Raw genomic sequence first — 25,317 nt, forward strand, 5'->3', positions numbered from 1 at the left:
ACCCCTAAGGTTCCTTTTTTGCTTTTTAACTCATTTTTCAATGAATTTCTTCCTTGACCGATAAAAAAAGGATTTGACCAGGGTCATAGAGATCAAATATTCAAATCTCAGGGAGCAGAAAATGGTTTGCCCTGGCGAAGAAGGCAAGAACTAACAACAACAAACCTACATTGATCAGTTCTATCACGAAGAACAGATCCGACCACATAGAAGATGCAGATTAAATGCAAGAACCACGCTTCGCTTATATTAACCGCAAATATCACCTACCTAGGCATGACAAACTACCCAAACTACAAGAACAAAACAGGGCACGTACGTAGGCTATATAAGTGTAGGTGTCGGTAGCCCAGTTCACATGAATCATTTTTTCCTAATTGATGCTAGTTTCTCAGAACCTGATGACAGAGTTCTAATTGATCTTTTACTTTTTTGATTTTCTTTTCTTATATACGAAAAGAAATGTAATGTAATGTAATGGTGGTGTCCACGACATAGAAGTAGAAGGCAGTCCGGTTAACGTGGAGATAGTTGAGTGCGGCAACCACCTTAAGCAGGCAGGGACAATCACGTGAAAGCAAACGTGCTACTCACCATAAACTTACTTGGTGCTACTAAACCGCGTTATTCTGGTGTAGAGTAATCCTAATCCTACTACCCATCGTTTCATATGGAAACGTCTTAAAAAACCAGTATCTGCCAGGTCATGCAGGAATTTCCATGGGAATTTCTATGGAATGAATTGATTAGGATTTTCATTTTGTTGCTGTTGGTGACAACAACAATAAAATAAAATAAAAACAAGAAGGATCTTTCCACCAAGAACACAGGCAGAAACAGTTATCATCATCAAACTTTTTTTTTTTTTTTTTTGATTTGGTAATCATAGAATAGAATAGAATATAATAGAATGGCTCCATCAACAAAGAAGAAAAAAGCAGCAATAAAAAGAAGAAAAAAAAGGGCTTTAGCAGCTAATATCCAGCCTTCTTCTCCAACTAACTCTCAACAGCAAGAAGAAGAAGAAGGTAACCCCATTTCCTTGCTGTTTATTGACCCCATCCATCATCTTTATTTTCTTATTCTTTTTCAAACCTTTCTCTTTAATAATATTAATGGGGTATTAATATAAATATTGGTAAATAGGAGATGATGATTTGAAAACCCATGATGAGAAACAAACAACAAATGGTCATATAAAAATTGAAACATCTAGAAATCAAAGTCATTATATTGAGACAGAAAAAGATAACAAACCCAACTTTGAAGGATCTTTTGATAGTGTAAAAATATCAAACGAAGAAGAGATGGCTGGTGATAAAGAAATTGGAGACTCTGAAAGTGGAAAGGTCCATATTGAGTTTCCAAAGGAATCTGGCAAAGGAGGTTCCTCCTCTAGTTCCTCGTCCGATAGTAGTTCTGATGATGAATCAGATGTAGTTAAGAAAATCCGATCATCCAAGAAGAAAGTATTAGAAGAGTTCAAGGATGGGATGGCCGGGATTACCAATGCGTTTTCTGGAATTCTTCCGTCTGAGGATTCCGTAGAAAAGATTGTTTCTTCCGTCGAAGAGAAAATTGAAGGTGCCAGTTCCATATCCGTGCCTTCCAATGAAACTGAAGACAAGACTTTGCCGGCGTCCGTTGCACCCAGTGTTGACACTAGTTATGGTGGTGGTGACAGCTCTAAAGTGCCCGAGACTCCTGATAGCCCAGAAAAAGAGGTTTGTTGAATAAGAATTCAAGTTAATTTGGTTGGATTATACATTAAAAAAAAACAAATCTGAATACAGTGGTGAAAATTGTTTGTGTTTAATGTTTTATTGACTTGATACTCCAGGAACTTTTGCCAATTGTTCCAACAATTGTGCAGCCAGCTTCGTGGAAGAGTTGCTGTGGATTATTTGATGTTCTAACAGGCTCTAACAGATGATGACTACAAGGTGAATTTTACATTCCGTCTTTTAAAATCTTTAGATATTTTGTTTAGTAATTTTGTAATGTGTCAGATTCTCTTTTGAGTTGGAGGGCGAAGTTTGTTTGTGTTTGTCGCATTACTTTGATTATATTGTTGTGTGTATGATCTGCTCCATCAATCTTCATTTATATATAGCAACTTCTAATCTTAATTGAGTGGTCACACTTTTAAAATGATTATCCGGACAAAGTAGTAATCTAATGGTAAGATCTGTCAGTTGCAAATGATGTGCATTCTAAAATTCCTGCAAGACTCACTCGGCCGAGTTTGATGTCATTTAAGTACAGTTGATTGTATAAGTTTCTTTAACTCGAGTCTACAGATAAACTCTCGTTTTCCATTTGGCTTTTCCAACATTTTGTTTTAGGCTATTAGAACTGTTTGAAGCTTATCGTTCCAACTGTTGCATTGTGTTGTTGCATGACGTAAACAATATATGAATGATATCATCCATTATCAGTTAAGCCAAAGTGTACAACAAGGAAAATAGCATTGGTGTCTTTGGCGATTCGAAGACTTCAAAGTGCATGTAATAATATGTTCTTTGTCATCTCTTCTGCAGAAAAATGCATCTTGACTCATACTGGAGATCTGAAACCAAACTGATTAGCAGATGAAGCTTATATGTGAACGTGTGGCTGTTTGGCGTGTTTGTAGTTTGAGCCTACAGAGGTACCAGACTTGCAGTACTGTGAAGGAGGACATTTGAGTTTGTTGATTAGGATTTTTTCCTGAAGAATATCGGGCAAAAGGACTGACAACGCAAGGACTGTGGTTGACGATAATGACGCAGTTGAGTAAAATGTCTATTCTTGGTAGTTGTCATGATAGTCAGTGATTCAGCATAACAGCAATTGATTTGTTTGTGTCTTTCTTTTTTCAGAGTAATTTGTAATCTTGTTTTGCCTGATATCCGTATATACTCCTATATCAATGTATTGCCCGTCGTGTTCTCGGGAGAGAAATTTTGATTTTCTTTTATTGACAATTTAAAAATTAATGCCATCGTCCTTCTGGATGGCATACCTACAAAGATCTCTTGCTTCAAATTTGAGAAAGTCTGCTTCTGATGTTCATAAGCTTTGCAATCTGCCTGTTAGGCAGAACCTCATCCATGGATCCATGGGAGGCCTCTGCTGCAGTTGACGTGTTGGATGTTTAGCTAGCCTAAGTGCACAAACATAGAAAAAGATAATGAATGGAAGAATAATGTGGGTATACATTTTCTTAGTACAACTGCTTGAAATTGACAGCCAAAAGGATCAGCATTTGGGAACATCTGTGCAAACGACACTAGCTTGCTTCTTCCTCGTGCTGGTAAAGCATTTCATTGCCATCTTATTGCAGACCTGCGTCCAGAATATAAAGTATTGACGTCAATTTATCTCTAGGAAAAGAGGACAACTCAACTTGTCTCGCATGCACATATCAAACTTGCAGCAAGATTTCGAACTTTTGCTTCCAGCCAAAAGTCAAATGTCACGATCCATTTCACTGCACAATACTGGTAATCTTCGAAGTGAACTTTTAACTGTGGTCGCTGTTACCGGGTAAACCTCAAATGCGGTACTGCTCCAAAGGAATGCATTAGAGTTCATAATTTGGGTCTTTCACGATAAACATTGAATGCACGATTGCTATCCTATATCTGTTGCTTAGGAAGTACATAATTCTACACCTACTCTCAAGAACAATAATACCTAGCAGAAATGTGATTTCCATTTAGATTTTATTTTCTTTTTCTTTTATCAGAGCTATTTTAATTTAACTGGCACTGTACACCTGAATTATTGAAGTCGAATGGACAGATTCAATGCTATTGCACACAGTACACCCTAGATTATTTTAATAATACCAAATAGAGTTTGATGCATATGGGTCTGCAGTGCACTAACCTTGGACAACTTGGCAAAACATGTGCACGTAGTTTATTATTATATTCATTTGGAATTTTACTTTGATGACAAGGGTTAAAAAAAGTACAAGATTCTAAACCCACAAATCAACATATATAAACTGTATAATTTCACTGAGATCAATTAGTTTATTCTGCTTTTACAGTGAGAACAAACATAGAAACCCACCATCAACATGCATGGAGCTGAATCTTACCAAGGAAACGTTTACAAAACCCATCATCATCGCCACTTCTTCCTACACTGTGTCTCTCTTGTTCGAGTAAACTTAACCTTCTTCTCTGTTGTACATAGTAGAAACTCCTTCAAGTACTACTCCCGTTTTTGATTTCTTTCCTACTATAAACAACTTCTTCTAGTACATCCTAGACATACCGTACTGAACAGTGCTTACCTTTCTTCGAGCGGCCGCAGCTGCAGCAGCAGCAACACCCATTTCACCAAACTGGGACTTTGCTTGTAGCAGATTCGCATCAATCGCAATTTGATTATTATTATCAGTCTGATCTATCTTTGATGTCACACCTGCACGTGCTAGATAAAACTGGGAAGAGTTTATGTCAATTGCTACGTCTGGGGCCAATTTGGCCATCATGTTGCATTGTGAAAGCTGCGATTGTCTGGCTAGTGATAAATCTCTCTCAATTTCACTTCCTGATTTTTCTTGATTAACCATCACGTTAGTTCTGCGGATACCGTAGGGAGAAGGGATAGGCTGAGGAGGAAGAACTGCATTCCTGATGTACGTTCTTGGATCATACGCATCTCTAATACCGCTAGTATTCTCATATGGCACAACAGGTCCCACAACTTTTCCAGGTTTAGCTGCACAAACAGATATAGTTCAGCAATCCACTACCTACAAATAATTGGAGCAACAATTCAACGCATTTCAAACACCTCTTTCGTACCATCCTTGAACAAAGAGGAGCACAAGTTTGCTGGACTAACTCAGAACTAGTATTACACATCAGACTGTCATTACTTAAAAACTCGTGTTTTCTTTGAACATGGGTATACTAGAAAAATCATACTCACTGACTCAAAGAGACTTCACATACCCATGGAGTTTCGTTGTTGTGCTACTGGTTGAATCCTGGACAAGCTTCCTGAAATTCCATTTGCATCTCTGGGATTCTTGTAATAACCAGTATCTTGAATTTGCCGCTCTCTGGATAGATCAGGCTGCTCCTTGGGAGGGATGGTATTTGAATGGACAATGGTAGATCTGACAAATACATGTGAAATTACATTAGCACCTAGAATTAGATCAGTCAAGCAGTTACTTTGCCTTGAGTTTTTACTACGTCATAAATTCACATTGATAATGAACTTCTTTAATGTGCTCCCTAATATGTGATGAACACTACTCTTTTCCATCGTTTCAGTAATGGATGGACATATTAAGAACAACAACATGGACACTTATATCCTACGTGATGCTGTCAGAAGCCTACCACTTTCAAGAAGGGCCACCACCACGAGGCACTTGCATGCCCAAAGCCACAGCATAGCTAGAAATGTATTTAAACTAGATAATTATCGACCGGCCTAGGAACACGATTTAAAATGGGGCGCCATGGCCTCATATTGCAATTAAAAATGCATTCACATTTCCATCAATGTCATGCATTCAACAAAAGGATGCATTCTCGAGCCAGGACGGGCAAATTATCGAATCAAAGGATGCCAAAATGCTATAGCGTTCACTTTTCTTTCGAAATGCACCAAGAGACCGAACTAATTGATACTTCCTACACATTTTTCAGAGAGAAAGGAGTTGGAATAACTGTTTCTTCTAGCATATCAAACACTTCCGCTCTTAGACACTACTACGAAAATTAGGTAAAAATCGGTAAGGAAACAGGTTTCAATGTCTAGAATACACAATTAACAGCGGAAAAAGAAATGGATACATCCAGTGATCGACATGTATGAAACATCTATTTCATAACTTGCAAAGACCAAAGAGGAGCCGCTAACAAAAGGAAACACGACTTGAACCATACACATGTCATGAGCAACATACCTTGGCAGTGAAACATGCTTCCTCTCGAGTGGAATGACGGGGGCACTTTTACCACCATTATCCTCGAGGTGTGCAAACTGCTTCCGGAACTGATCAACAGCGCTGCACAAAACAGATAAAGCAAAAATCAGTAAACAACTAGCACCCAGAGATACGAAGGAGTAAAAACTAGTTAAGCAGCAAGTAATACCTAGGGTATAGAAAGTTTGTTCTTTCAGCTCCACTTATGTAGTCTTTGAGCAGCTGTGGATGATATTCTAGTATCTCCCTAAAAATAAGCTCCTTAATGTCATCCTTAGTAACCCGCCGCCTCTCAAACTCAAACTCTAGCTTGGTAATTGGCTGGCAAGATGGTTCCCTCTCTGCCCTCGACAAGCTTTTAAAGTATGGATCAGCCAACGCCTGACCAAAAAAGGGTATTCAGACATACAAGAAACAGAACAGTCAAGCTATGAGATTCTGGAGCATCACCAACAAAGCTAGACAGCAAAAGCCAGATGTCTTTAAATGTAAGCTTAAATTTAATCACTGGATAATTATTTCCATGAGATTGCCGAAACTGAAAGTGCAAAAACAATCCTGTTTACCTCTTCCGCAGTTGGTCTATCCTTCGGATCAAACGCTAAGAGCCTTTCTAAAAGTTTGACAGCAAAAGGATCAGCATTTGGGAACTTCTGTGCGAACGACACTGCCTGCTTCTTCCTCATGCTGGTAAGGTATTTCCTGGCCTTCTCATTGCGGACCTGCACATAGAACACAAAGGTATTGACATCAAAATCATCATTGAAAAAAAAGTACAAGTGTACAACTCGAACAGTAAACTAAGAGGAAAGAAATAAACAATATCATACCCGAGAAATAGTATCCAACGAGGGCGTACCAAGCAGGTCAGTCATCAAATCCAGCTGATGAACAACATTTTTACCAGGAAATAGAGGCTTCCCTGTTAATACTTCGGCAAATATGCAGCCGATACTCCAAATATCTATAGCTGGAGTATACTGTAGTACAGAAGTATAGAATACATCAGGCATTCAACATCGAAGTTACTGAAAACACAAACTATTCACTCTAGCTTAAAGTAGCCCAGATGACTAGATATCAGACCCCACGCAGTTACCTGAATTGCAGGACATTTCAGCTTGGGGGGAGGTCGACATCCCATCCTGAACAAGCACTTTTTTAGTCTAGGAACTACTGGTTTACTACTTAAAAGCATTCAGAACAGACTCCCGACAAATTTAAAAACAGGTTTTCATGTAGTCAAGACTTCTAAGAACAATTTTTTTACAAGACGAACAATTACCGAAGGACTCACTCATCCATAAAGGGCACTCATTAGCAGCCATAAGGACTACTGATACATAAAATAAAAATAATCCAGGCTAAACTAAACTAACCTTAGAGAAAAACGATCCACACAATTCCGGAGCTCTATACCATCTGGTAGCAACATAATCCTGCAGCATGAAAATCCCAGAAGAAATGACATAAAATCAAGTTAACATAAAAATAAAGAAAAAAAAAGTATCAAGAATAAGAGAGATGAACAGAAAGGGTAAAATACTAAAACAGGACTAACACAAATAGTATAAGTTTGAATAACATACCGTCCAAAATATCGTTGTTGGGGTATCATTGAATGCCACTCTTGCAAGGCCGAAGTCACATATTTTAAGTTTACAATTCGCATTTGCCAATATATTCTTTGGTTTTAAATCCCGATGGAATACATTTGCTGCAGCAATTAGCTTAAATATCAGAAAGAAGCACTTGGGTCAAATTTGTACAGTCGCTACAAACAAGGACAGCATGTCCATTAAAACAAGGTAATCACTAATCAAACTTTCCTAGCATATAATAGCCAATCCCTATATCCTATATTGCACACAGAAGCTTTCCCGTTATCGGTATCACATAAAATTTTGATGGTGGAAAACTGGGCATCGCAGAGAAGTTACTACCTGTGTGGATATACTTCAACGCGCGTAGTAGCTGATAAAGAAAAAACTGATAGTGGTCTTTGGTCAAGTCATCATTAGCTTTAATGACTTGGTGAAGATCTGATTCCATAAGTTCGAATACGACATAAATATCCTTAAAATCCCTTCTTGAGGGTGGCAACATGATGTGTTTTATTTCGACAATGTCAGGATGGCGAAGGAGCCTGAGAAGCTTTATTTCACGCAGTATCCTTGCAGCATCCGAGATATGCTCAAAAATATCATGTATTTTCTTTATTGCCACTTTCTCTCCTGTATGAGTGTCAATGGCTGAGCACACAACACCGTAGCTTCCTTTACCTACAACCTCTTGTATCTTGTATCTGTTGGCATCACCATAATCAGTGAAGAAATCCATCTCTGTGGTACTCTGCAAAGAAGAAAAGACTGGATTAGGATTTCTTCCGCAAATGATTGAATTTCCGTTTGTAAAGTTTGGAGTCAATCTAACAAAACTGAAGCAACAGCAGACAACAAACCAACTAAAGTAAACCGGAGAAAATCCTACAGCATTCCTTTATTTCTGTAAGGACTTATGTTTGAACAAGGATATTTGTTGCAATTAATCCATTACAGTGAGAATTATAAGTGCATCACTTCCTCTAAATGCTTTTTTTTTACTTCTCTCCACGTATCTTTGAACAGACACAATCCTGTAATGCTTAATGTCCTCCATTCATTCTAATGTAGTAACATCAGCCAAGTTTAGAGGACACCAACAAGTCACTTCCTAAAGTGATAACACATCTACTGAGGATACAAAAAGAACTCTTGCTACTGAGGATACAAAAATAATTAAATTAATGACAATACGATAACAAGGAATTCCTTAAAATTGTTGCAACAGAATAACTTAGAATCAACTTGAACAAAAAGGGCAAACTTTACAGCTTTTGAGTTTCGGCCTAGACCAGATAACCCATTGAGAAACAACTAATAGAATCAGATGCAATTTGGAATGTTTTAGATTCTGAAACAAGTAACACTCGAATGAACACAATGATATGCTAAATTAACCTAGCCATTCAAACCTATCAAATTGATAATCATAATAATAACCAATCACAACTCAATTTACACAATAGACTTGATTTGTATCAGAAAATTCAAAAAGCTTAACAATTTGTTCAATTCTAACCTTTTTTCGCTGATCTTGCTGCATCCTTTCAACGATTTCCAAATCAAACTTAAAAAAAAAAAAAAAAAAAACTTTATTTTTATTTTATTTTCACTTGTGTAATTTGTGAGAGATTAAAAAGAAGTTAATCTTGGAAATTTTTTAATAAAAGAAACTCAACCACATTTCCCCCATCTACCCCTACTCCGGATCACTAGTCCAAAATCTCGTCTTATTCTCTTGGAATTCTTTACGGAAAAACATAGAAAGTTAATCAAATCCCTCATGCACTTGTTCTTCTTCTTTGATATTACTCCTTTGTTATAAACCCTGAGAACAAAGTCGATTGAATCAACAATGATCATAGATATATAAATATATCTGTCCACATTAATTTAAGCATCGCCAAAAATCAAAGTCTTTCACTGAATCCCTTTGTTACTGATTAACACACTAGATCTAATTCGAAACCCTAATTAATATTCAGAATGGAGGATTTTTAAGAATCAGAAAAAGGGAACCCTGATTTTCAGAGAGATCTGAACTCTATAGAAGGAAAGAAAGAGAGGTTCTTTGAACTCAATCTAGGGCATTATGTACTACTCTCTTTCTCTCTCTTCACTCCATATACGTTTTCGTATATACGATTATTTGGATAAATACGGATTAGTGGCAGTACATTGTAATTAAAACCCGAGTATGAGACTATTTCCGTATTAATAAGGCTGGGGTAGGTGTGTAAATTACGTAGATTCTGAGTTCAGATTCCTTTTGGAGGCCACAAAAAATAAAGTAGTAGAGGAGATAGCTTGTGTCAGATGTGGATTACTTATTCTTGCCGACACTTGAAGTGACACGTGTCAGGTTCTTATTTCAATTCGTAGTCCGATACTGACAGTGCGGGTTCATCATGGGCTACTTATTGTATTCAGCCTTGTTACAGGCCCATCGTGTTGCTTCAATGGAGCCGGGTTTTTGATGACTTCTTTTTTCCTATAAATATACTCCCTCCGTCCCACTATTAGTATTAAGTGACTTAGTTCAAGTTTGCACAATTTTTAAGGCAAGTACGGAGAAAAGTATTTTTAAGCACTTTTTACAATTATAATCTTATGGATAATAAATAGTGAAATTTTGAAATGGTTTATCTCTCAAACTACACCACGGATGTTCGCAAACTTCGTACCATTGAAAAGCATTTTAAAACCCCTACATAACGAATATAAACATGACTATCAAATTATGTATATTTCTTATAATCAATTAAAAGGATCATTTTAGAAATATCTCCTTGTTTAGTGATATAGGTCACTTAATGGTGGGACAAAATCTAAAAATAACTAGGTCACTTATTAGTGGGACGGAGGGAGTATTATTTTCGTTGAATCTCGATTAAATACATTTGAAATGAAAAACATGAGATACATGCACACATCATGTATCATAAAAATAAGAATATTGCAATACAATACGAGTATCAAAAACACAATTATCACGTAAGAAACTAATATGGTATCGAGGAGATAATATTTGAATTTTTTATCATGCCATCTGAATTTTTCTTTCTTTCCTCTTAAACGAGACTTTTCCGTTTCGTTTTTCTCATGTTTTTTATTGGTTGGACAAATCTAACTAGTCATTTCTTATAAGTCTTTTTTTAAAAGAGCAAAAAGTGGAAGGGAGAAAATGCAAAGTCTATATCGTACATAATCAATGAAGAATTATTGGAGTCGACTACAAAAAGGCGTAGAAGCAGTTTTGTTTGGTTATTGCCTTATTCTCTTAGGTTACCTTTGTTGCATCATTCAGTGTCAGGTTGTTATCCAATGTGATAAAAATGGGTCTCACAATGAGATGTGGTTGGTTCAAATCGTTTTATTAACGTCGGGTATAATAACTGGAGCCTTTTTGCGGATGTTATACCTTCAGTCTTTCTTTTTTTTCTGCTTTTGACTGGCTTTTTTACGTTCTTCCTTTCTTGACTACTTTGTGTTAGAGGCGTTGCTCGGTCAAACTCACAAGTGTTGTTATCTCAAGCTTATTGTCAGATTTAGTTGTCAAAACTATACCCTGACTTCTAGTCTACAATTAGTTAAGTCTCGGATTAGGATATAAGCGTAGTTGAGAAAACGGACATCACGACAATCATCATCGCTTTATACCGTTTGAAGGCGAAGATCAACCGAAGATTTTGGAGAACTTCTCTAGCAAAAGGTAAGTGACATATTTCTCATGTTATATTCATCTTTCTATCAATGAGACGATGTCGCATGACTAATTAGACTATCGTAAGCATATCAAGAATTTCGAGTCAAGATTCATCTTGTAATTAGTTCTCGAAATATGACTAAGCTTAATGAACATTTATCCATACTTGATGAATTTTGGTTAAGGACAATTTATTGTTCGCAATCAAAATCATGATTCAAGAATTATCATTCTAAAATAGCCTGGAACAATGATGTGGGTCATTGGTGTTATTCGGGAATGTTTCAAATTAATATATAGAGAAATATAGAACTACTATAAATTTGGATAAAAGACAGTGTATATACCAGTCTTACAAACTGGGAAAACTGTTATAAGTATGAAGCCGTAATACATGTACTCAATACACGTAACAGAGTAGTTATAGTCGACAAACAGATTTTTGGTACGCATATCAGTATGCCACCTTTAAAATTCTATGAACTCGTGATTCCGGATCGGTACGCGAACCAGTATGCATACTAGAAAAGAATTGTTGGTTACAGAACCAGTTTGGTATCCATAATGGTACACGTAACACAAAAGTTTTGTGGACTCCATAACGTGGCTATGTTTAAATGGTATCCATACTAGTACGCATACCACAAACGTTTTATGGACTCCGGAACTCAGTTACGTTTAAATTGTATCCATACCAGTACGTAAACCGAAAAAGTTATGTGAACTTCGGAACTCGGTTATGTATTAAGGTTTACATACCGGTACACGTACCATGACATAACTGTTCACGAACAGATTGAGTAATTGTACCTTGTATGCCTACTTACATGTCGATTAAATTCATATGCACATAAAATTATTTCTCTGAGATAATTAGCATTTTAATAATCTCTAATAACACCATAGACATATTTGATCACATGATCGTATTTCGAGTTAAGTCTTAAGTGTTATATGAAAATACTCAAGCTTATAGTTCAGTTGCCTAGCTTTGGCTAAACATTCATGGGTGCGTTCTTTATACACGGTTTGGTTACTATTCATCCTAACCAGAGTGTATATCTTGATTATGTTAATCAAATTCAATGATTCATCTAACGGTGGATATTGTTTGCTTGGTTCCAAAGTTATCTTAGCTTAAACCTAAAGCAACCTATACTTTGAATGTCTATATAAGGGAAACCTCAAAAAACTGGGATCTTTGAATCCTGAGACTACTTTTTTAGTGTGTCCTAGTTGTAAACTAGAGTCATCCTCTCCAAAATCCCTTTTAGGGTTTAGCGACTACAAAAGACGTCATAGAGATTCATGAAGCCAGGTCCAGCTATTGTTTATCTAATAGCTCGAGTATTCTGATCTTGTTCGATTGTTGAGCTGCTCACTTGATCAAGATAGATAGAAATCATCAAAGTTCTCTTCATCTCAGACTTTGTTGATTCCACAAGTTTAATACTTGTGAGGTGAATAATAATCTAGGTTGCACTTCGCCCTTCGGGTTGCATAAATCCGGATTTTGAGGCTAGCTAGACTTTGTCTATTGCTATCGATTTCCATCACCTGAACTACGATCAAAAAGGAAATCACACATGTAGGCTTATCTGTGGGAGGCATATTGGTTTAAAGTCTTCAATTGAGTTGAAACAACTCTTAGGCTGTAAATGACGTCAGCTAAGGGAATCAATTGTGCGGAGTCCTGTGATCGTTGTCGTATGCGTCAATAATAAATTCACTTTCTTACTTACAAATGATAAGGATTAAGTATATGATAAGAAAGATTCTGCTCCACGGGAGGCTTATGTTGTTATGCAAATTTCAGTTTCTTAGTAACCAAGGAGGGATTTTTGTTTTATGAAAGCAATAAAAGTAAATTGAAAAATATAATGTAATTAATGAGTTGAGAATATTGGTCAAGGAGTTCATCTTCAATCTCAAACAAGTGTTTGCATACATGATTAGAATTACGATTTAATCTCTTTATTTATCAAAATCCCTAGACTATCAAGTGAGCAAGACAATCCGTTAATTTCCTAAATTCATCAACACACACATTAGAGTTGCGGATATGAATTCTACCAAAAGAACAACCTAACGCCTTGTGCTAATTAAGTTCAATTCCTAGGAGCATTAAATTTCAGAAATAAGCTAATCAATGCAATTTTCATACATTGCGCATGACAATTCGGACAAGGGTTAAACTCTACATATGATTACAAGAGTGTATCACTACAAACCGTATTTGTTTTTCGATGTCATCGTTGTACGAATTATGAATCTCTTTATATTTTTTGACTCATGATGTCATTTTCATTGGGTACGACTTGCTGCTTCCGTTCACATAAATTAGCCCCAAAGGCAAGCTTATTAAGCCAAGATCTTGTTACAGGATGGTTATTTTTATATAATTGCTTTAATTCGTACTGTAGGAGAGACCTATAAATGGCATACTTGATAGCATTTTCAATTTAGGTACAAGGACCGTATTGAGATTGTCTACTAATTCAAGAACAATATGAAGATATCACTGTAGACTTTTAAAGTTGAAGCTTTTTTCAGAGTGAGCAATGCGTCAGTCTTTGAACTGGACTAGTTTTAGTTAAGTTGTGTCCTATTTAGTTTTGTGCATTAAGAAAAAAGACAATCTAAGATCGATGCTCATAAGTTAACTAGTCTGTTCTATTTAATGGCTTAGTCTTTTTTTTAATAAATTTATAATTATAACTTGTACATCAATCATGTGATTATAAAAACAGTAAAAGTTTGAACGATAATCAAGAGAGAAAACTACTGTATTAATCAAGCACAAGTTCTTGAAATCGGACTACATCCTTAACCAATAATATAAGATTTAGCTACTCATAGCTATGGAGTTCATCAACATAATAATAATAATAATGAATAAAGAAGATGAAATAAAGCAAATCCTATTAGAATAGCGACTCTCCTCCAATAGCTCCAAGTAGAATACTTCATACCCAAGTTGTAGAAATCTTCCCTCTTATAATCTTCTTGGTCCAATACGTCAAGTCCTCACAAGTCCAATAGATAGAATCCACAAAGCTCGTATGTGAGAAAAACCGACGTAGAAATTCTGCTCAAAAAGTATCGCCGGAAGTCCCAGAAAGTGCCCGGAAACTGGTCGGGAATCGACTAGAAAACAGCTCAGATGACCCAGAAAATCACCGGACGAACAGGTCAACTCGAGAAGTCAGACCGAGTCAGGATTAGTCATCGAGTCAACTCAGTGATGTCAGCTGAGTCTAGTCAGATCTGAGCCAAGGCCAGAGTCAGCTAACTGACTTGGCTAACTTGGTTGAATGGTCTTGGCCTAGGCCATTTGCACTGGCCTGAGCTTGTGCTGCACCATCATTGTGCTTAATCCTTTCCTGCGCCATCTCATCTATGTATCAGCAACTCACACAAGCCACCAGAGCCATTCTCTATTCTGTATAAATTATCACTACAGAACAACACCATTATCTTCAAGCTTTCACTGCAATCATTCCTAAACATTCATCTATAGATTCTATAGTTCACATTCCTTGTAATTCCAGCTGCAGACAACCAACACCACCTGCACCAACCCTAACACCTTACATCATCTCCATAAATTGCAGTCTACATCCTCAACTCCATTTCCATCAACCAATGTCACCAGCAACTGTATTCACTGTATCGTCATGCATGCACAACCCATTTATTGCAACACAACACCACCATGGACTGGACTGCACTTGCAGCTGCTTCACTTGCGCCTGCACTTCAACTCAAACTCTCATCTCATCCATTATGCAAGCTACAACTGCAACTGCAATTTAAAGTGCACCATCAACTGCATCTTAAACTCATCACCAGATTCCTCACTTTACAATCTTAGCACAAAGCCAACCATTGCCAGTTCATCTCACTGCACATCAACACAGTCACAGTCCAGAGCAGCGACAACTACAACTGCAACACACACTACTCTGCCTGCACCTTCTTGTAACCTGTCATCACCTGCAATAGCTTATACATTCATTCATCTCTGACCCCTACTCCCTGTATTCAATTGATCTTGCCTACAGTAGCCTCAAGTCTCTGTAACATCAACTTTAGTCTGCAATTCATTACAACTATCCTTACATTCTCAGTACTGCTTCAATCCTTTGCAATCTCATCTTAACCATCAGCTGCTTCTCATTATGTAGCTTCAGCTCCACCAGAATCATCTCAGCTTCCCTATAAACAATGGCAGCAACATCTCACTTGCAACTGCAACCTTCTATGCATTACAGCTCCAATCTCATTACAACCAGCATCACATCAACACCAACAACAACCTGACATCACCAACTAGACCACCATCTCTTCCACTACACCACCAGATTCATATCATAACCTGTAAACCTAGGCATACATCTAAGTTTCATCTCCATTTCTTCTGAGCTTCAAGACTACAGCAGCAGCTCAACCTTCCCTGACTTCTTAACATCAACATCAATCAAACCCTTCTAACAACAACGCTTTCCTGATTGTCACCACCATCAGTTACCACTCTCTCAGTTCAACACCAACAGCATCATCTCCACATTCTTTTTCTAACATTTATCTAAATAACCCAGAATTCCAATAGCAAATTTCATCTTCAAACTCGAATCCATCTGAAACTCTCAGGAACTTCAAAACCCTAACTTCTTTTCAATCCGACTTCTTCTTTAATGTCTGCAGTTGATTTCTTACTCAAAACCCATGTCTAATTACTTCACCAGAACCCATTAATCCATGACAACAACACTTCAAACCCTTGCATCAAACCCTAATTCTTTCTTGTGACCTTCTCGCAACCTCAAATCACCAGCAACAAGCTCTCTTCTCTGAATTTCAGTGCCGCCACTCTCTTCTCCCTCTATCTCGATGTCAACAGGAAATGATTGAGAAATCATCAATCTTCCTCTGAATTTTAGGTTTGTTGTAGGAAGCACTTAGATGAAGTAGATAAGGGGTACCCAGAATGACTCTAGGCACCCGTGGATAGAGTAAGGGCCAACCAAATGGCAGTCCTTATTTTGACTTGGCTTGAATTCCATGTCACTCGCCAGCGAAATGACGATTCTGCCCTTAGCTCCCAATTGAATGATTTCTCCTTCTTTGAATTCTTCCACCAACAACAGTCGTCTCTTACTTCTCAGATCCACTTCTTCTCCTCAATATCTTTACATCACTAAAGCTGTCATGCTTTTCAAACTATAAAATTTGCATCACTAAAGCCGACATGCTTTTCAGACAGAGATGAAGAAATAAAAATAAATAACGAGAAAAAATTTCTGTCCAAATTAACACTCCTGCCCTTCTTGCTCCAAATGGACAATTTCTTCTTCTTTTGATCTAAATGACTCCAAAGTACCTGAACACTCAAAAGCAAACATAAGATACATAATTTACAAGAAAACTTGCAAAGAAAGCATAAACAATAAATAAATATCAAGGTGTTTTAGACACCTATCATCCTGCTGGGATTCAAGAGGCGTAAGGAGCGCGAATGTAACTGAATTTCTGTGAGGCTTTAATTCGGTCTCAACTACATTTCGGTCTAAAGTTAATTAGTAGTAGCTAGTGTCTGTAGCGACATAATACAATTTGGTGTTCAATCTGGACTAGGTCCCGGGGTTTTTTTGTATTTGCAGTTTCCTCGTTGACAAAACTTCTGGTGTCTGTGTTATTTATTTTCCGCATTATATTGTTCATCTTTATAATTGAAATATTATAGGTTGTGCGTTAATCAATCAAAGTAGATAGTCCATCCTTGTTTGTTGGATACGACTTGATTGATACTTGGAAATTGATCTTTGGAATCACCAAGTACTGTCACCCGCAAATCAGGTTCACAGAATTGCCTCTGTGAACTTTCTGATTGTGATAGAAAGAGATATAACTTTGAATATTTTTCCTTGATTGAGATTAATTAAGTTGAACTCTCGGAATTATATTTAAGTTTGTCCATACATGTTGCCTAAGAAAAAGTTGGTGATGTGTTTTGTACCCCCGTATTTTCAATTGGTATCAGAGCAGGAAAACAGGTTTAAGACCTAACAAGTATATGTTTGAAGCAATCTGACTATATGGACAAGAGTAAAATCTCGATAAACGTATCACCAATACAGATTATGCCAAATCCCGAGTGTGTTCTAGAAACCATCGATGTTGATTTTGGTAGTGATCTGAAGAAGATGATCGAAAAAATTTGTCATGAGAAACAACGATTGATAAGGAAAATCGATGGACTTCACTGTGAAGCTTAAATTAAACATTTTGATATTCGAGAAGGATCTGAAAGGGAAAAAAACTCTCCAGAAAAAATTGGATGAACAGATTCAAATTAATAAAGAGTTTATTGTTGTAGCAGATCATTCTAATTCCGCTATCGATAAAACTCTTGGGATTTTGAACTCTCAATCTCTCTAAGGATTCGAGAAATTCTCTTAATTCGTGTCTAAAGAATTGTCGTCAATCTGGAGATAAAAGAGGCTTAGGCTTTATTAAAACCGATGCCACTCAGATTAGTTCAAAAGAATATAATGATTTATTTCAACAACTATTGGGTCTTGTGTGTTTTGTGGTGCTCTCAATCATTACCAACATACATGTAAGCTCTTCGGGGAGAAATTAAAAGTTTATAGTAGTCTTAATAAGTAAGCTATACAACTTTTTTCTAACCTCACGAGTCTTAAAAATCTAACAAAATATTCCATTAAGAACAATAATGTTAGTATGAGAGCCTTTGCTTTAAAGTCAACTTCACCTTTTCAATGGTTTCTTGACAGTGGATGTAGTTGGCATATGACATGCGATCTTTCGTGGTTCGTAAATTCGAGCGACTTTAATAGAGGACTTGTAATATTCGGAGACGGGAGTTGTTGATAGATTAGAAAAAAGGGAATGATCAAGCTTCCTGGTGTGCCTGAAATCTATGATGTAATTTACGTCAAATATATTGAAAAGACGAGGGTACCCAAATCCACCACAATCTTTTTGTTTCAACCTATAAGTCCTCTACCGAACGTGATCGTCTATGGACAGAGTCAAGACAATACAACAATTCGGTTCGCACTTCGTGTGATCGTCTATGGATACGAGGTCGAGACAATACGAAAACAAGATAAATTGTGTGATTGACTATGGATACAAGATCGAGACGATACTACAACGAAGTATGTTAGTTGATAATAAGTTTGGTAATAACCAAACTTTATAGTATCACTTTCAAGTAATGCGGAGTTAACGTATATGTGTATTTTACTTTATTATAATAAACAATTATAATGAGGGAATCAAAGTAAAAGACATAACAATATTTTGTTAATGAGGAAACCGCAAATGCATAAAAACCTCAGGACCTAGTCTAGTTTTGAATACTCTCAGAATTAAGCCGTTATAAAAAATCTAAACCAACTTTGTATAGTTGAGACCAAGCATACTACCCCTAGCTACTTAGTTCCTACAGTATCCCTGCGCCTTCGACTTCTAGAGTCGCGCACGTGAATAGTAAGTCCTTTGGATCGTATTCCAAACAACAAATGAAGAATCTTTTTGGTAACCACTCTAATCAACCTTTGCTACAAGATATAGATGAGTTGTTGACAAAGGCTTTTATGTTTAATCTAATAATCTCTTTTGTCTGGTTAGATCAATCTAACTTTAACTACCGAAATAGTCAATTATAGATTCAGACTCAGTCAAAATAAATCTCAAAGAGATATATTGAGAATGTTGATCTCAAGCAACTAATCAATTGAATAAATTCGATTCTAGTTGGATCCCAGCCGATCAAGGTTTGTGCACACAAATTCACAAGATACGAAAACCAATAAAGAAATCTTTTTCGTCTTCAAATCTTCTTTAATCTTCAATAACCTGCACAACACCACTCGAATTTCTTGTAATTAATCACGCACAAAACAAACGGGACATAGTCCAGAATTGAATACTCTCAGAATTAAGCCGCTATACAAAATATAAACCAACTTCGTATAGTTGAGACCAAGCAACTAACCCTAGTTCACTTAGTTTCTTCAGTATCCCTGCGCTTTCGACTTCGATGAGTGCACGCAGTGGAACAATTCCTTTGGATCGTATTCCAAACAGTAAAAGAACAACAAATCTATTTGGTAACAACTCTCTTGATTCTTTAAGATAAAGATATCTCAAGTCATATGCAAAGGCTCTTTCGTTTAAACTAATAAACTCCTTTGCCTGGTTCAATCTCTATTACCGAAGCAATAAGATTCGGATTTGTAACAATCAAAATAGATCTCGAGAGAACTATTAGGCGTGACCGATCTCACACAACTAATCAATCGAATAAATCTGATTCTAGTTGGATCCCAGCCGTTCAAGGTTTGTGCTACACAAATATATGAGAAACCAATAAGAAATCTTCTTCGTCTTCAAATATTCTTTAATCTTCAATTAAAACCTGCACAACACCACTTGAATCTCTTGTGATCAATCACACACAAAACAAAGTCTGTTAACAATGGATTATCACAAGATTTCTTTAGATCTACAGACAGTTCTAAAGATCCCGTCGATAGTTCGATCTAGTTTGAGTGAATCTTATATCAGAAGAGAAGATTCTCAAAAATAAACAAACTAAGTGCAATCAAAGTTTCAACAACCGTTAGTCAACTAAATCAATCGAAAACTAATAACACTGCAATAATCAAGTTTCCCACCAACGGTACTCGCAGAGCTTCTTGATCCCACGAAAGTCTTTAAACGAGCGGTCGTAAGAGATTTCACCTAATTAGGGTACTTTCCTCTCCGAATAGATGGATCCACCAGAAACAACAAGAAATGAAGTTTGTCTGGCTCTTAGAATAGTTTTCTAGAAATGCAAACTTAGGTATTTATAGTCCAAGGATGTTTGGACACCAAGGAATTTCCAAAACTGAAAATATTCTCAAGATATGCAATGAATGGCAAAATTCGGTTTTCATAAGTCCAATAAATGTTTGTCCAATATTTCTGAAATCTCTCAATAGAAAATCTCCAACTAGTAAATGCACGTTGCTAATTTTTATTTTCTAGAGCTACACATTAATTTTTGGTAATTAATGTATATAAAATCAAAAACATTAATTAAAAGATTCTTAATTTATTTCGACACGGGATCACCTTGAGTACTAAGGAATATCTTTGAACAATAAATGATAAGATTTACTACTCGTTTCAAAGTATGTTGACATATTTTCACTGCAAATCCTTATTTCATATTTACATGGATTTGCATTCTTGGAATCGGTTATACTACACTTCCAAACAAGTTTACAATTGGTTCACCTGTATTCCAAGACAATTATGTGATTGATCAAATATCAAATCACATACATGGGTTCAATCGGTTCTACCAATCACTAGGATCGGTTGTACCTACATATGGAAACACTTGTGATAGGTCACACCGTTCACTAGGATCGGTTACACCAGTTACAAGGATCGGTTCCATCTACTCATGGTATTACTTGTGATCGGTCACACCAGTTACCAGGACCGATTACCAATTATAAGGACCAGTCACATAACATTCGTGATCGGTCACACCAATTACTAGGATCGGTTACACCAATTACTAGGATCGGTCACACCTGTTAGAGCATATCCTGGTTGAACCCACCAAGCGTTGGTATGTCAAGTTTGGTTGTCATATTTTAGTGAATCAAAACTCATATAAGAATCGCTTGATTATGTACTAGAGACAACTTCGTATAGTTTAGACTATAAAGTCTAGGAATATGAGACATACAAGTATTACTCGAAGACTTGAAGAACGTGAAGAAGTAACGAGCTACAACGACGACATCATCCTTCCTCTTGAGGTTAGTAATATTTACTTGAACTGTTTCATTCCTAACGTATCTTTCAAGTCATGCTATATTGAAAACATAATTGTGAAGCTGTGAATGAATATTTTACTCTAGTAGTGAGACATGATATACGAAGTATAACGCTTATCTTTGAACTTCGTAAATATGACATCGACATAATCTTATGAATGCTATTGTGATTATGTGAATGGGTAAAGGTGAAGATTTCATCCTAGGAAACAATGTTTACATTTGTTTAAAGGAAGTATATTCATGAACTTATTGTTTTATGAATCAAAAGGGAAATCGCTAGCCTTATTGGTATGGATATTCATTGCAAATCTTTGGATTACCAATATGTGTGAGATGGTAGAACCGATAGTAACTTGTTATGTATCTTGGTATAACTAATCAAAATGCCTGACTTATGATTTGGTATGACTAGTTTTGATTAACTAGTGTAACCGATCCTTAGTAATCACCTAAGATGGTATGATCGATATTTGTAATTAATTGGTGTGACCGATCACAATAGAGTTGTGTAATCGATCCTTGTAATTGGTGTAACCGGTCCTAGTAATTGGTATAACCGATCCTAGTGACTGGTGTGACCGATCACAAGCAATACCATGTGTACATGGTAACCGGTCCGGGTAATTGATGTAACCGATCATGGTAACTGATGTAACCGGTTCTGGTAACCTGTGTGACCAATCACAAGTGTTCCATATGAGGGTATAACTGATCCCAGTGATTGGCAAAACCGATTGAACCCATGAATGTGATTTGATATTTGATCAATCACATAGTTGTCTTGGAATACAGATGAACCAATTCTAAACTTGTTTGGAAGTGTGGTATAATCGATGCCAAAATTGTAAATATGAAAGATAATTTACAAAGAAAAGATGTCAACATACTTTGAACACGAACAATAACTCTTATATTTTATTGTTCAAAGATATTCCTTAACTACTCAAGGAGATCCCGTTCCGAAATAAATTAAGAATCTTTTAAATAAGGTTGTTAGTTTTATATGCTTTAATTACCGGCAATTAAATGCATGTCTTTAGAGAATAAAAATTAGTAATGTGCATTTACTAATTGGAGATTTTCTATTGAGAGATTTCAGAAAGTATTGGACAAAGCATTTCCTGGAATTATGAAAACCGAATTGGCATTTATTGCATATCTTGAGAATACTTTCGGTTTTGGAAATTCCTTGGTGTCCAAATATCCTTGGTCTGTAAATACCTAAGTTTGCATTTCTAACAAACTATTCTAAGAGCCAGGCAAACTTCATCTTTTTGTTGTTTCTGGTTGAGCCATCTATCCGGAGAGGAAAGTACCCTAATTAGGCGAAAACTCTTACAACTGCTCATTTAAAGACTTCTGTGGGATCAAGAAGCTCTACGAGTACCGTTGGTGGGAAACTAGATAATTACAGTTTATTAGTTTTCGATTGATTTGATTGACTAACGGTTGTTGAAACTTTGATTGCACCTTAGTTTGTTTATTCATGAGAATCTTCTCTTCTGATATAAGATTCACTCAAACTAGATCGAAGTATCGACGAGATCTTTAGAACTGTTTGTAGATCTAAAGAAATCTTGTGATAATCCATTGTTAACAGACTTTGTTTTGTGCGTGATTGATCACAAGAGATTCAAGTGGTGTTGTGCAGGTTTTAATTGAAGATTAAAGAAGATTTGAAGACGAAGAAGATTTCTTATTGGTTTCTCATATCTTTGTGTAGCACAAACCTTGAACGACTGGGATCCAACTAGAATCGGATTTATTCAATTGATTAGTTGTGTGAGATCGGTCACGCCTAATAGTTCTCTCGATATCTATTTTGATTGTCACAAATCCGAATCTTATTGCTTCGGTGATAGAGATTGGATTGATCTAACCAGGCAAAGGAGTTTATTAGTTTAAACGGAAGAGCATTTGCATATGACTTGAGATATCTTTATCTTAAAGAATCAAGAGAGTTGTTACCAAATAGATTTGTTGTTCCTTTACTGTTTGGAATACGATCCAAAGGAATTGTTCCACTGCGTGCACTCATGAAGTCGGAAGCGCAGGGATACTGAAGAAACTAAGTGAACTAGGGTTAGTTGCTTGGTCTCAACTATACGAAGTTGGTTTAGATTTTGTATAGCGGCTTAATTCTGAGAGTATTCAATTCTGGACTATGTCCCGGGGGTTTTCTGCATTTGCGGTTTCCTCGTTAACAAAATCTTGCTATGTCATTTACTTTACCTTTCCGCAATTATAATTGTTGTTATTATAATTCAAAGTAAATTACACAAACATTAACTTCGTACATACTTGATATTGATCCCATAGAGTTTGGTTAAGTCCGAACTTATTATCAAGTATCATACTTCGTTGTAGTATTGTCTCGATCTTGTATCCATAGTCAATCACATAAGTTATCTTGTTGTTGTATTGTCTCGATCTTGTATCCATAAAAAATCACACGAAGTGTGAACCTATTTGTTGTATTGTCTCGACTCAGTCTATAGACAATCACTTTCGTTAGAGGACTTATAGGTGGCAAAATTAAAGATTGTGGTGTATTTGGGTACCCTCGTCTCTTCAACACCAATTATAAGGATTGATCATACCATCGCATGGTGATTACTTAGGATCGATTACACCAATTAATAAAAACTAGTCATACCAAATCATAATTCAGGCATTGTGGTTAGTTATACCAAGATACATAACCTAAGTTAAGATCGGTTCTACTATCTCACACATATTGGTCATCCAAAGATTTGCAATGAATAGCTGGACCAATAAGCCTAACGATTTCCCATTCGATTCACGAAACAAGTTCATGAATATACTTCCTTTAAACAAATGTAAAACATTGTTTCCTCGGATGAAATGTTCACCATAACTCATTCACATAATCATAACAATATATACAAGATTACGTTGATGTCATATCTACGAAGTTCAAAAGATAAGCGTTATGCTTCGTAGTCCAATTCCCTAATACTATGATCATACTATTATGATCATGTCACATCACTAGAGTATTATACAATATGTACAGTATATATAGCTTCGCAGTTATGTTTTCAATATTGCACGACTTGAAAGATACGTTAGAAATGAAACAGTTCAAGTCAATATTACTAACCTCAAGTGGAAGGATAATGTCGTCGTTGTAGTTCGATACTTGTTCACATTCTTCAAGTCTTCGGAGTAATACTTGTATGTCTCAGCATTCCTAGACTTTCTAGTCTAACCTAAACGAAGTTGACTCTAGTATTTAATCAAGCGACTTTAGATGAGTTTTGATACTAAAATATGACAACCAAACTTGACATACCAACGCTTGGTGAGTTCAACCGATCTATGCTCTAACAGTCTCCCCCTTTGTCAGTTTTAGGGACAAAACTCTTATTACATATGGATAAACAAATTAAAAAAGAATTCATTTTACATACGCTTGATTCCAAGTTTCAACAGCACAATAACCTGCACATATTCAATAAATAAATGTCGTTGTTGACATTTGAATAACAAAAGCTTTTACTCCCCCTAAAGGTAATCTAGGTAAATATTCAATCCAAACAAGACTAAATCTATTACCACCATGCCTCCTACACGCACTGTGAAAGAGCTACAGAGCTTTATGGGCAAGGTAAATTACATCCGAAGTTTCATTCCATGATTATCTCAACTTATTGCTTCATCCACTCCTCTGCTGAAGAAGGGAGAAAATTTCGTACGGATGGCCCTCCAACAAGATGCTTTTCAAAATATCCAGCATATACTATAATCACCTGCTATCATGAAATCTCCGATGCAAGGACGACCATTGATACTACACACAACTTCTAGTGATGTTGTTGTTGGGGCTCTCCTTGATCAAGAGGATGAAGAGGGTGTCGAACATCCGATATACTACTTTAGTTGTACAATGAGAGATGTTGAACTCCGGTACCCAAAAGCTGAAAGATCATGCTTAGCATTGGTTCATGCTATCCAGAAATTCAGACATTATTTGTTGTCAAACAGAGTAGTGCTCGTTGCTAAAGTTGATCCTGTAAAATTCCTATTATCAAAACCATCTTTGGTAGGGAGACCTGCAAAATGGTTACTTCAGATGTCAGAGTTCAACATAACATGTGTCTCATCAAAAGAAATCAAGGTCCAATCAGTTGCATACTTGATCGCTGCCTTTCCAGGGGAAGACATCAC

General features: G+C 36.4%; 2 protein-coding genes across 2 annotated transcripts; one reads left to right on the forward strand and one right to left on the reverse strand.

The window, feature by feature from the left end:
* The first annotated feature begins 394 nt into the window (after window positions 1–394).
* Window positions 395–2,959, forward strand: LOC113281208 (suppressor protein SRP40-like). The gene is made up of 4 exons (XM_026529891.1): window positions 395–1,028; window positions 1,147–1,724; window positions 1,841–1,943; window positions 2,541–2,959. Exons 1-3 carry the CDS (start codon window positions 911–913, stop codon window positions 1,931–1,933), a joined length of 789 nt encoding a protein of 262 aa, XP_026385676.1. The 5' UTR covers window positions 395–910; the 3' UTR covers window positions 1,934–1,943; window positions 2,541–2,959.
* Window positions 2,960–3,883: 924 nt separating this feature from the next.
* On the reverse strand, window positions 3,884–9,651 carry LOC113281216 (mitogen-activated protein kinase 20-like). The gene is made up of 10 exons (XM_026529898.1): window positions 9,065–9,651; window positions 7,888–8,296; window positions 7,534–7,661; window positions 7,324–7,383; window positions 6,775–6,924; window positions 6,511–6,666; window positions 6,114–6,325; window positions 5,924–6,025; window positions 4,956–5,122; window positions 3,884–4,719 (listed from the first exon to the last, which is right to left on the reverse strand). Exons 1-10 carry the CDS (start codon window positions 9,086–9,088, stop codon window positions 4,250–4,252), a joined length of 1,878 nt encoding a protein of 625 aa, XP_026385683.1. The 5' UTR covers window positions 9,089–9,651; the 3' UTR covers window positions 3,884–4,249.
* Window positions 9,652–25,317: the final 15,666 nt, after the last annotated feature.

This window comes from Papaver somniferum, chromosome 1 (assembly GCF_003573695.1).
Source record: "Papaver somniferum cultivar HN1 chromosome 1, ASM357369v1, whole genome shotgun sequence".
Classification (NCBI taxonomy): Eukaryota; Viridiplantae; Streptophyta; class Magnoliopsida; order Ranunculales; family Papaveraceae; genus Papaver; species Papaver somniferum.

Bases quoted from the DNA above. Each gene is read 5' to 3' on its own strand.
- LOC113281208 (XM_026529891.1), top strand. From the start codon at position 911: ATGGCTCCATCAACAAAGAAGAAAAAAGCAGCAATAAAAAGAAGAAAA. The intron at 1,029-1,146 runs GTAACCCCATTT...ATTGGTAAATAG, and splicing joins ACAGCAAGAAGAAGAAGAAG to GAGATGATGATTTGAAAACC. The intron at 1,725-1,840 runs GTTTGTTGAATA...TTGATACTCCAG, and splicing joins CTGATAGCCCAGAAAAAGAG to GAACTTTTGCCAATTGTTCC.
- LOC113281216 (XM_026529898.1), bottom strand. From the start codon at position 9,088: ATGCAGCAAGATCAGCGAAAAAAG. The intron at 6,667-6,774 runs GTATGATATTGT...TTCTATGTGCAG, and splicing joins CGTTGGATACTATTTCTCGG to GTCCGCAATGAGAAGGCCAG. The intron at 4,720-4,955 runs GTATGTGAAGTC...CTGTTTGTGCAG, and splicing joins ACAACAACGAAACTCCATGG to CTAAACCTGGAAAAGTTGTG.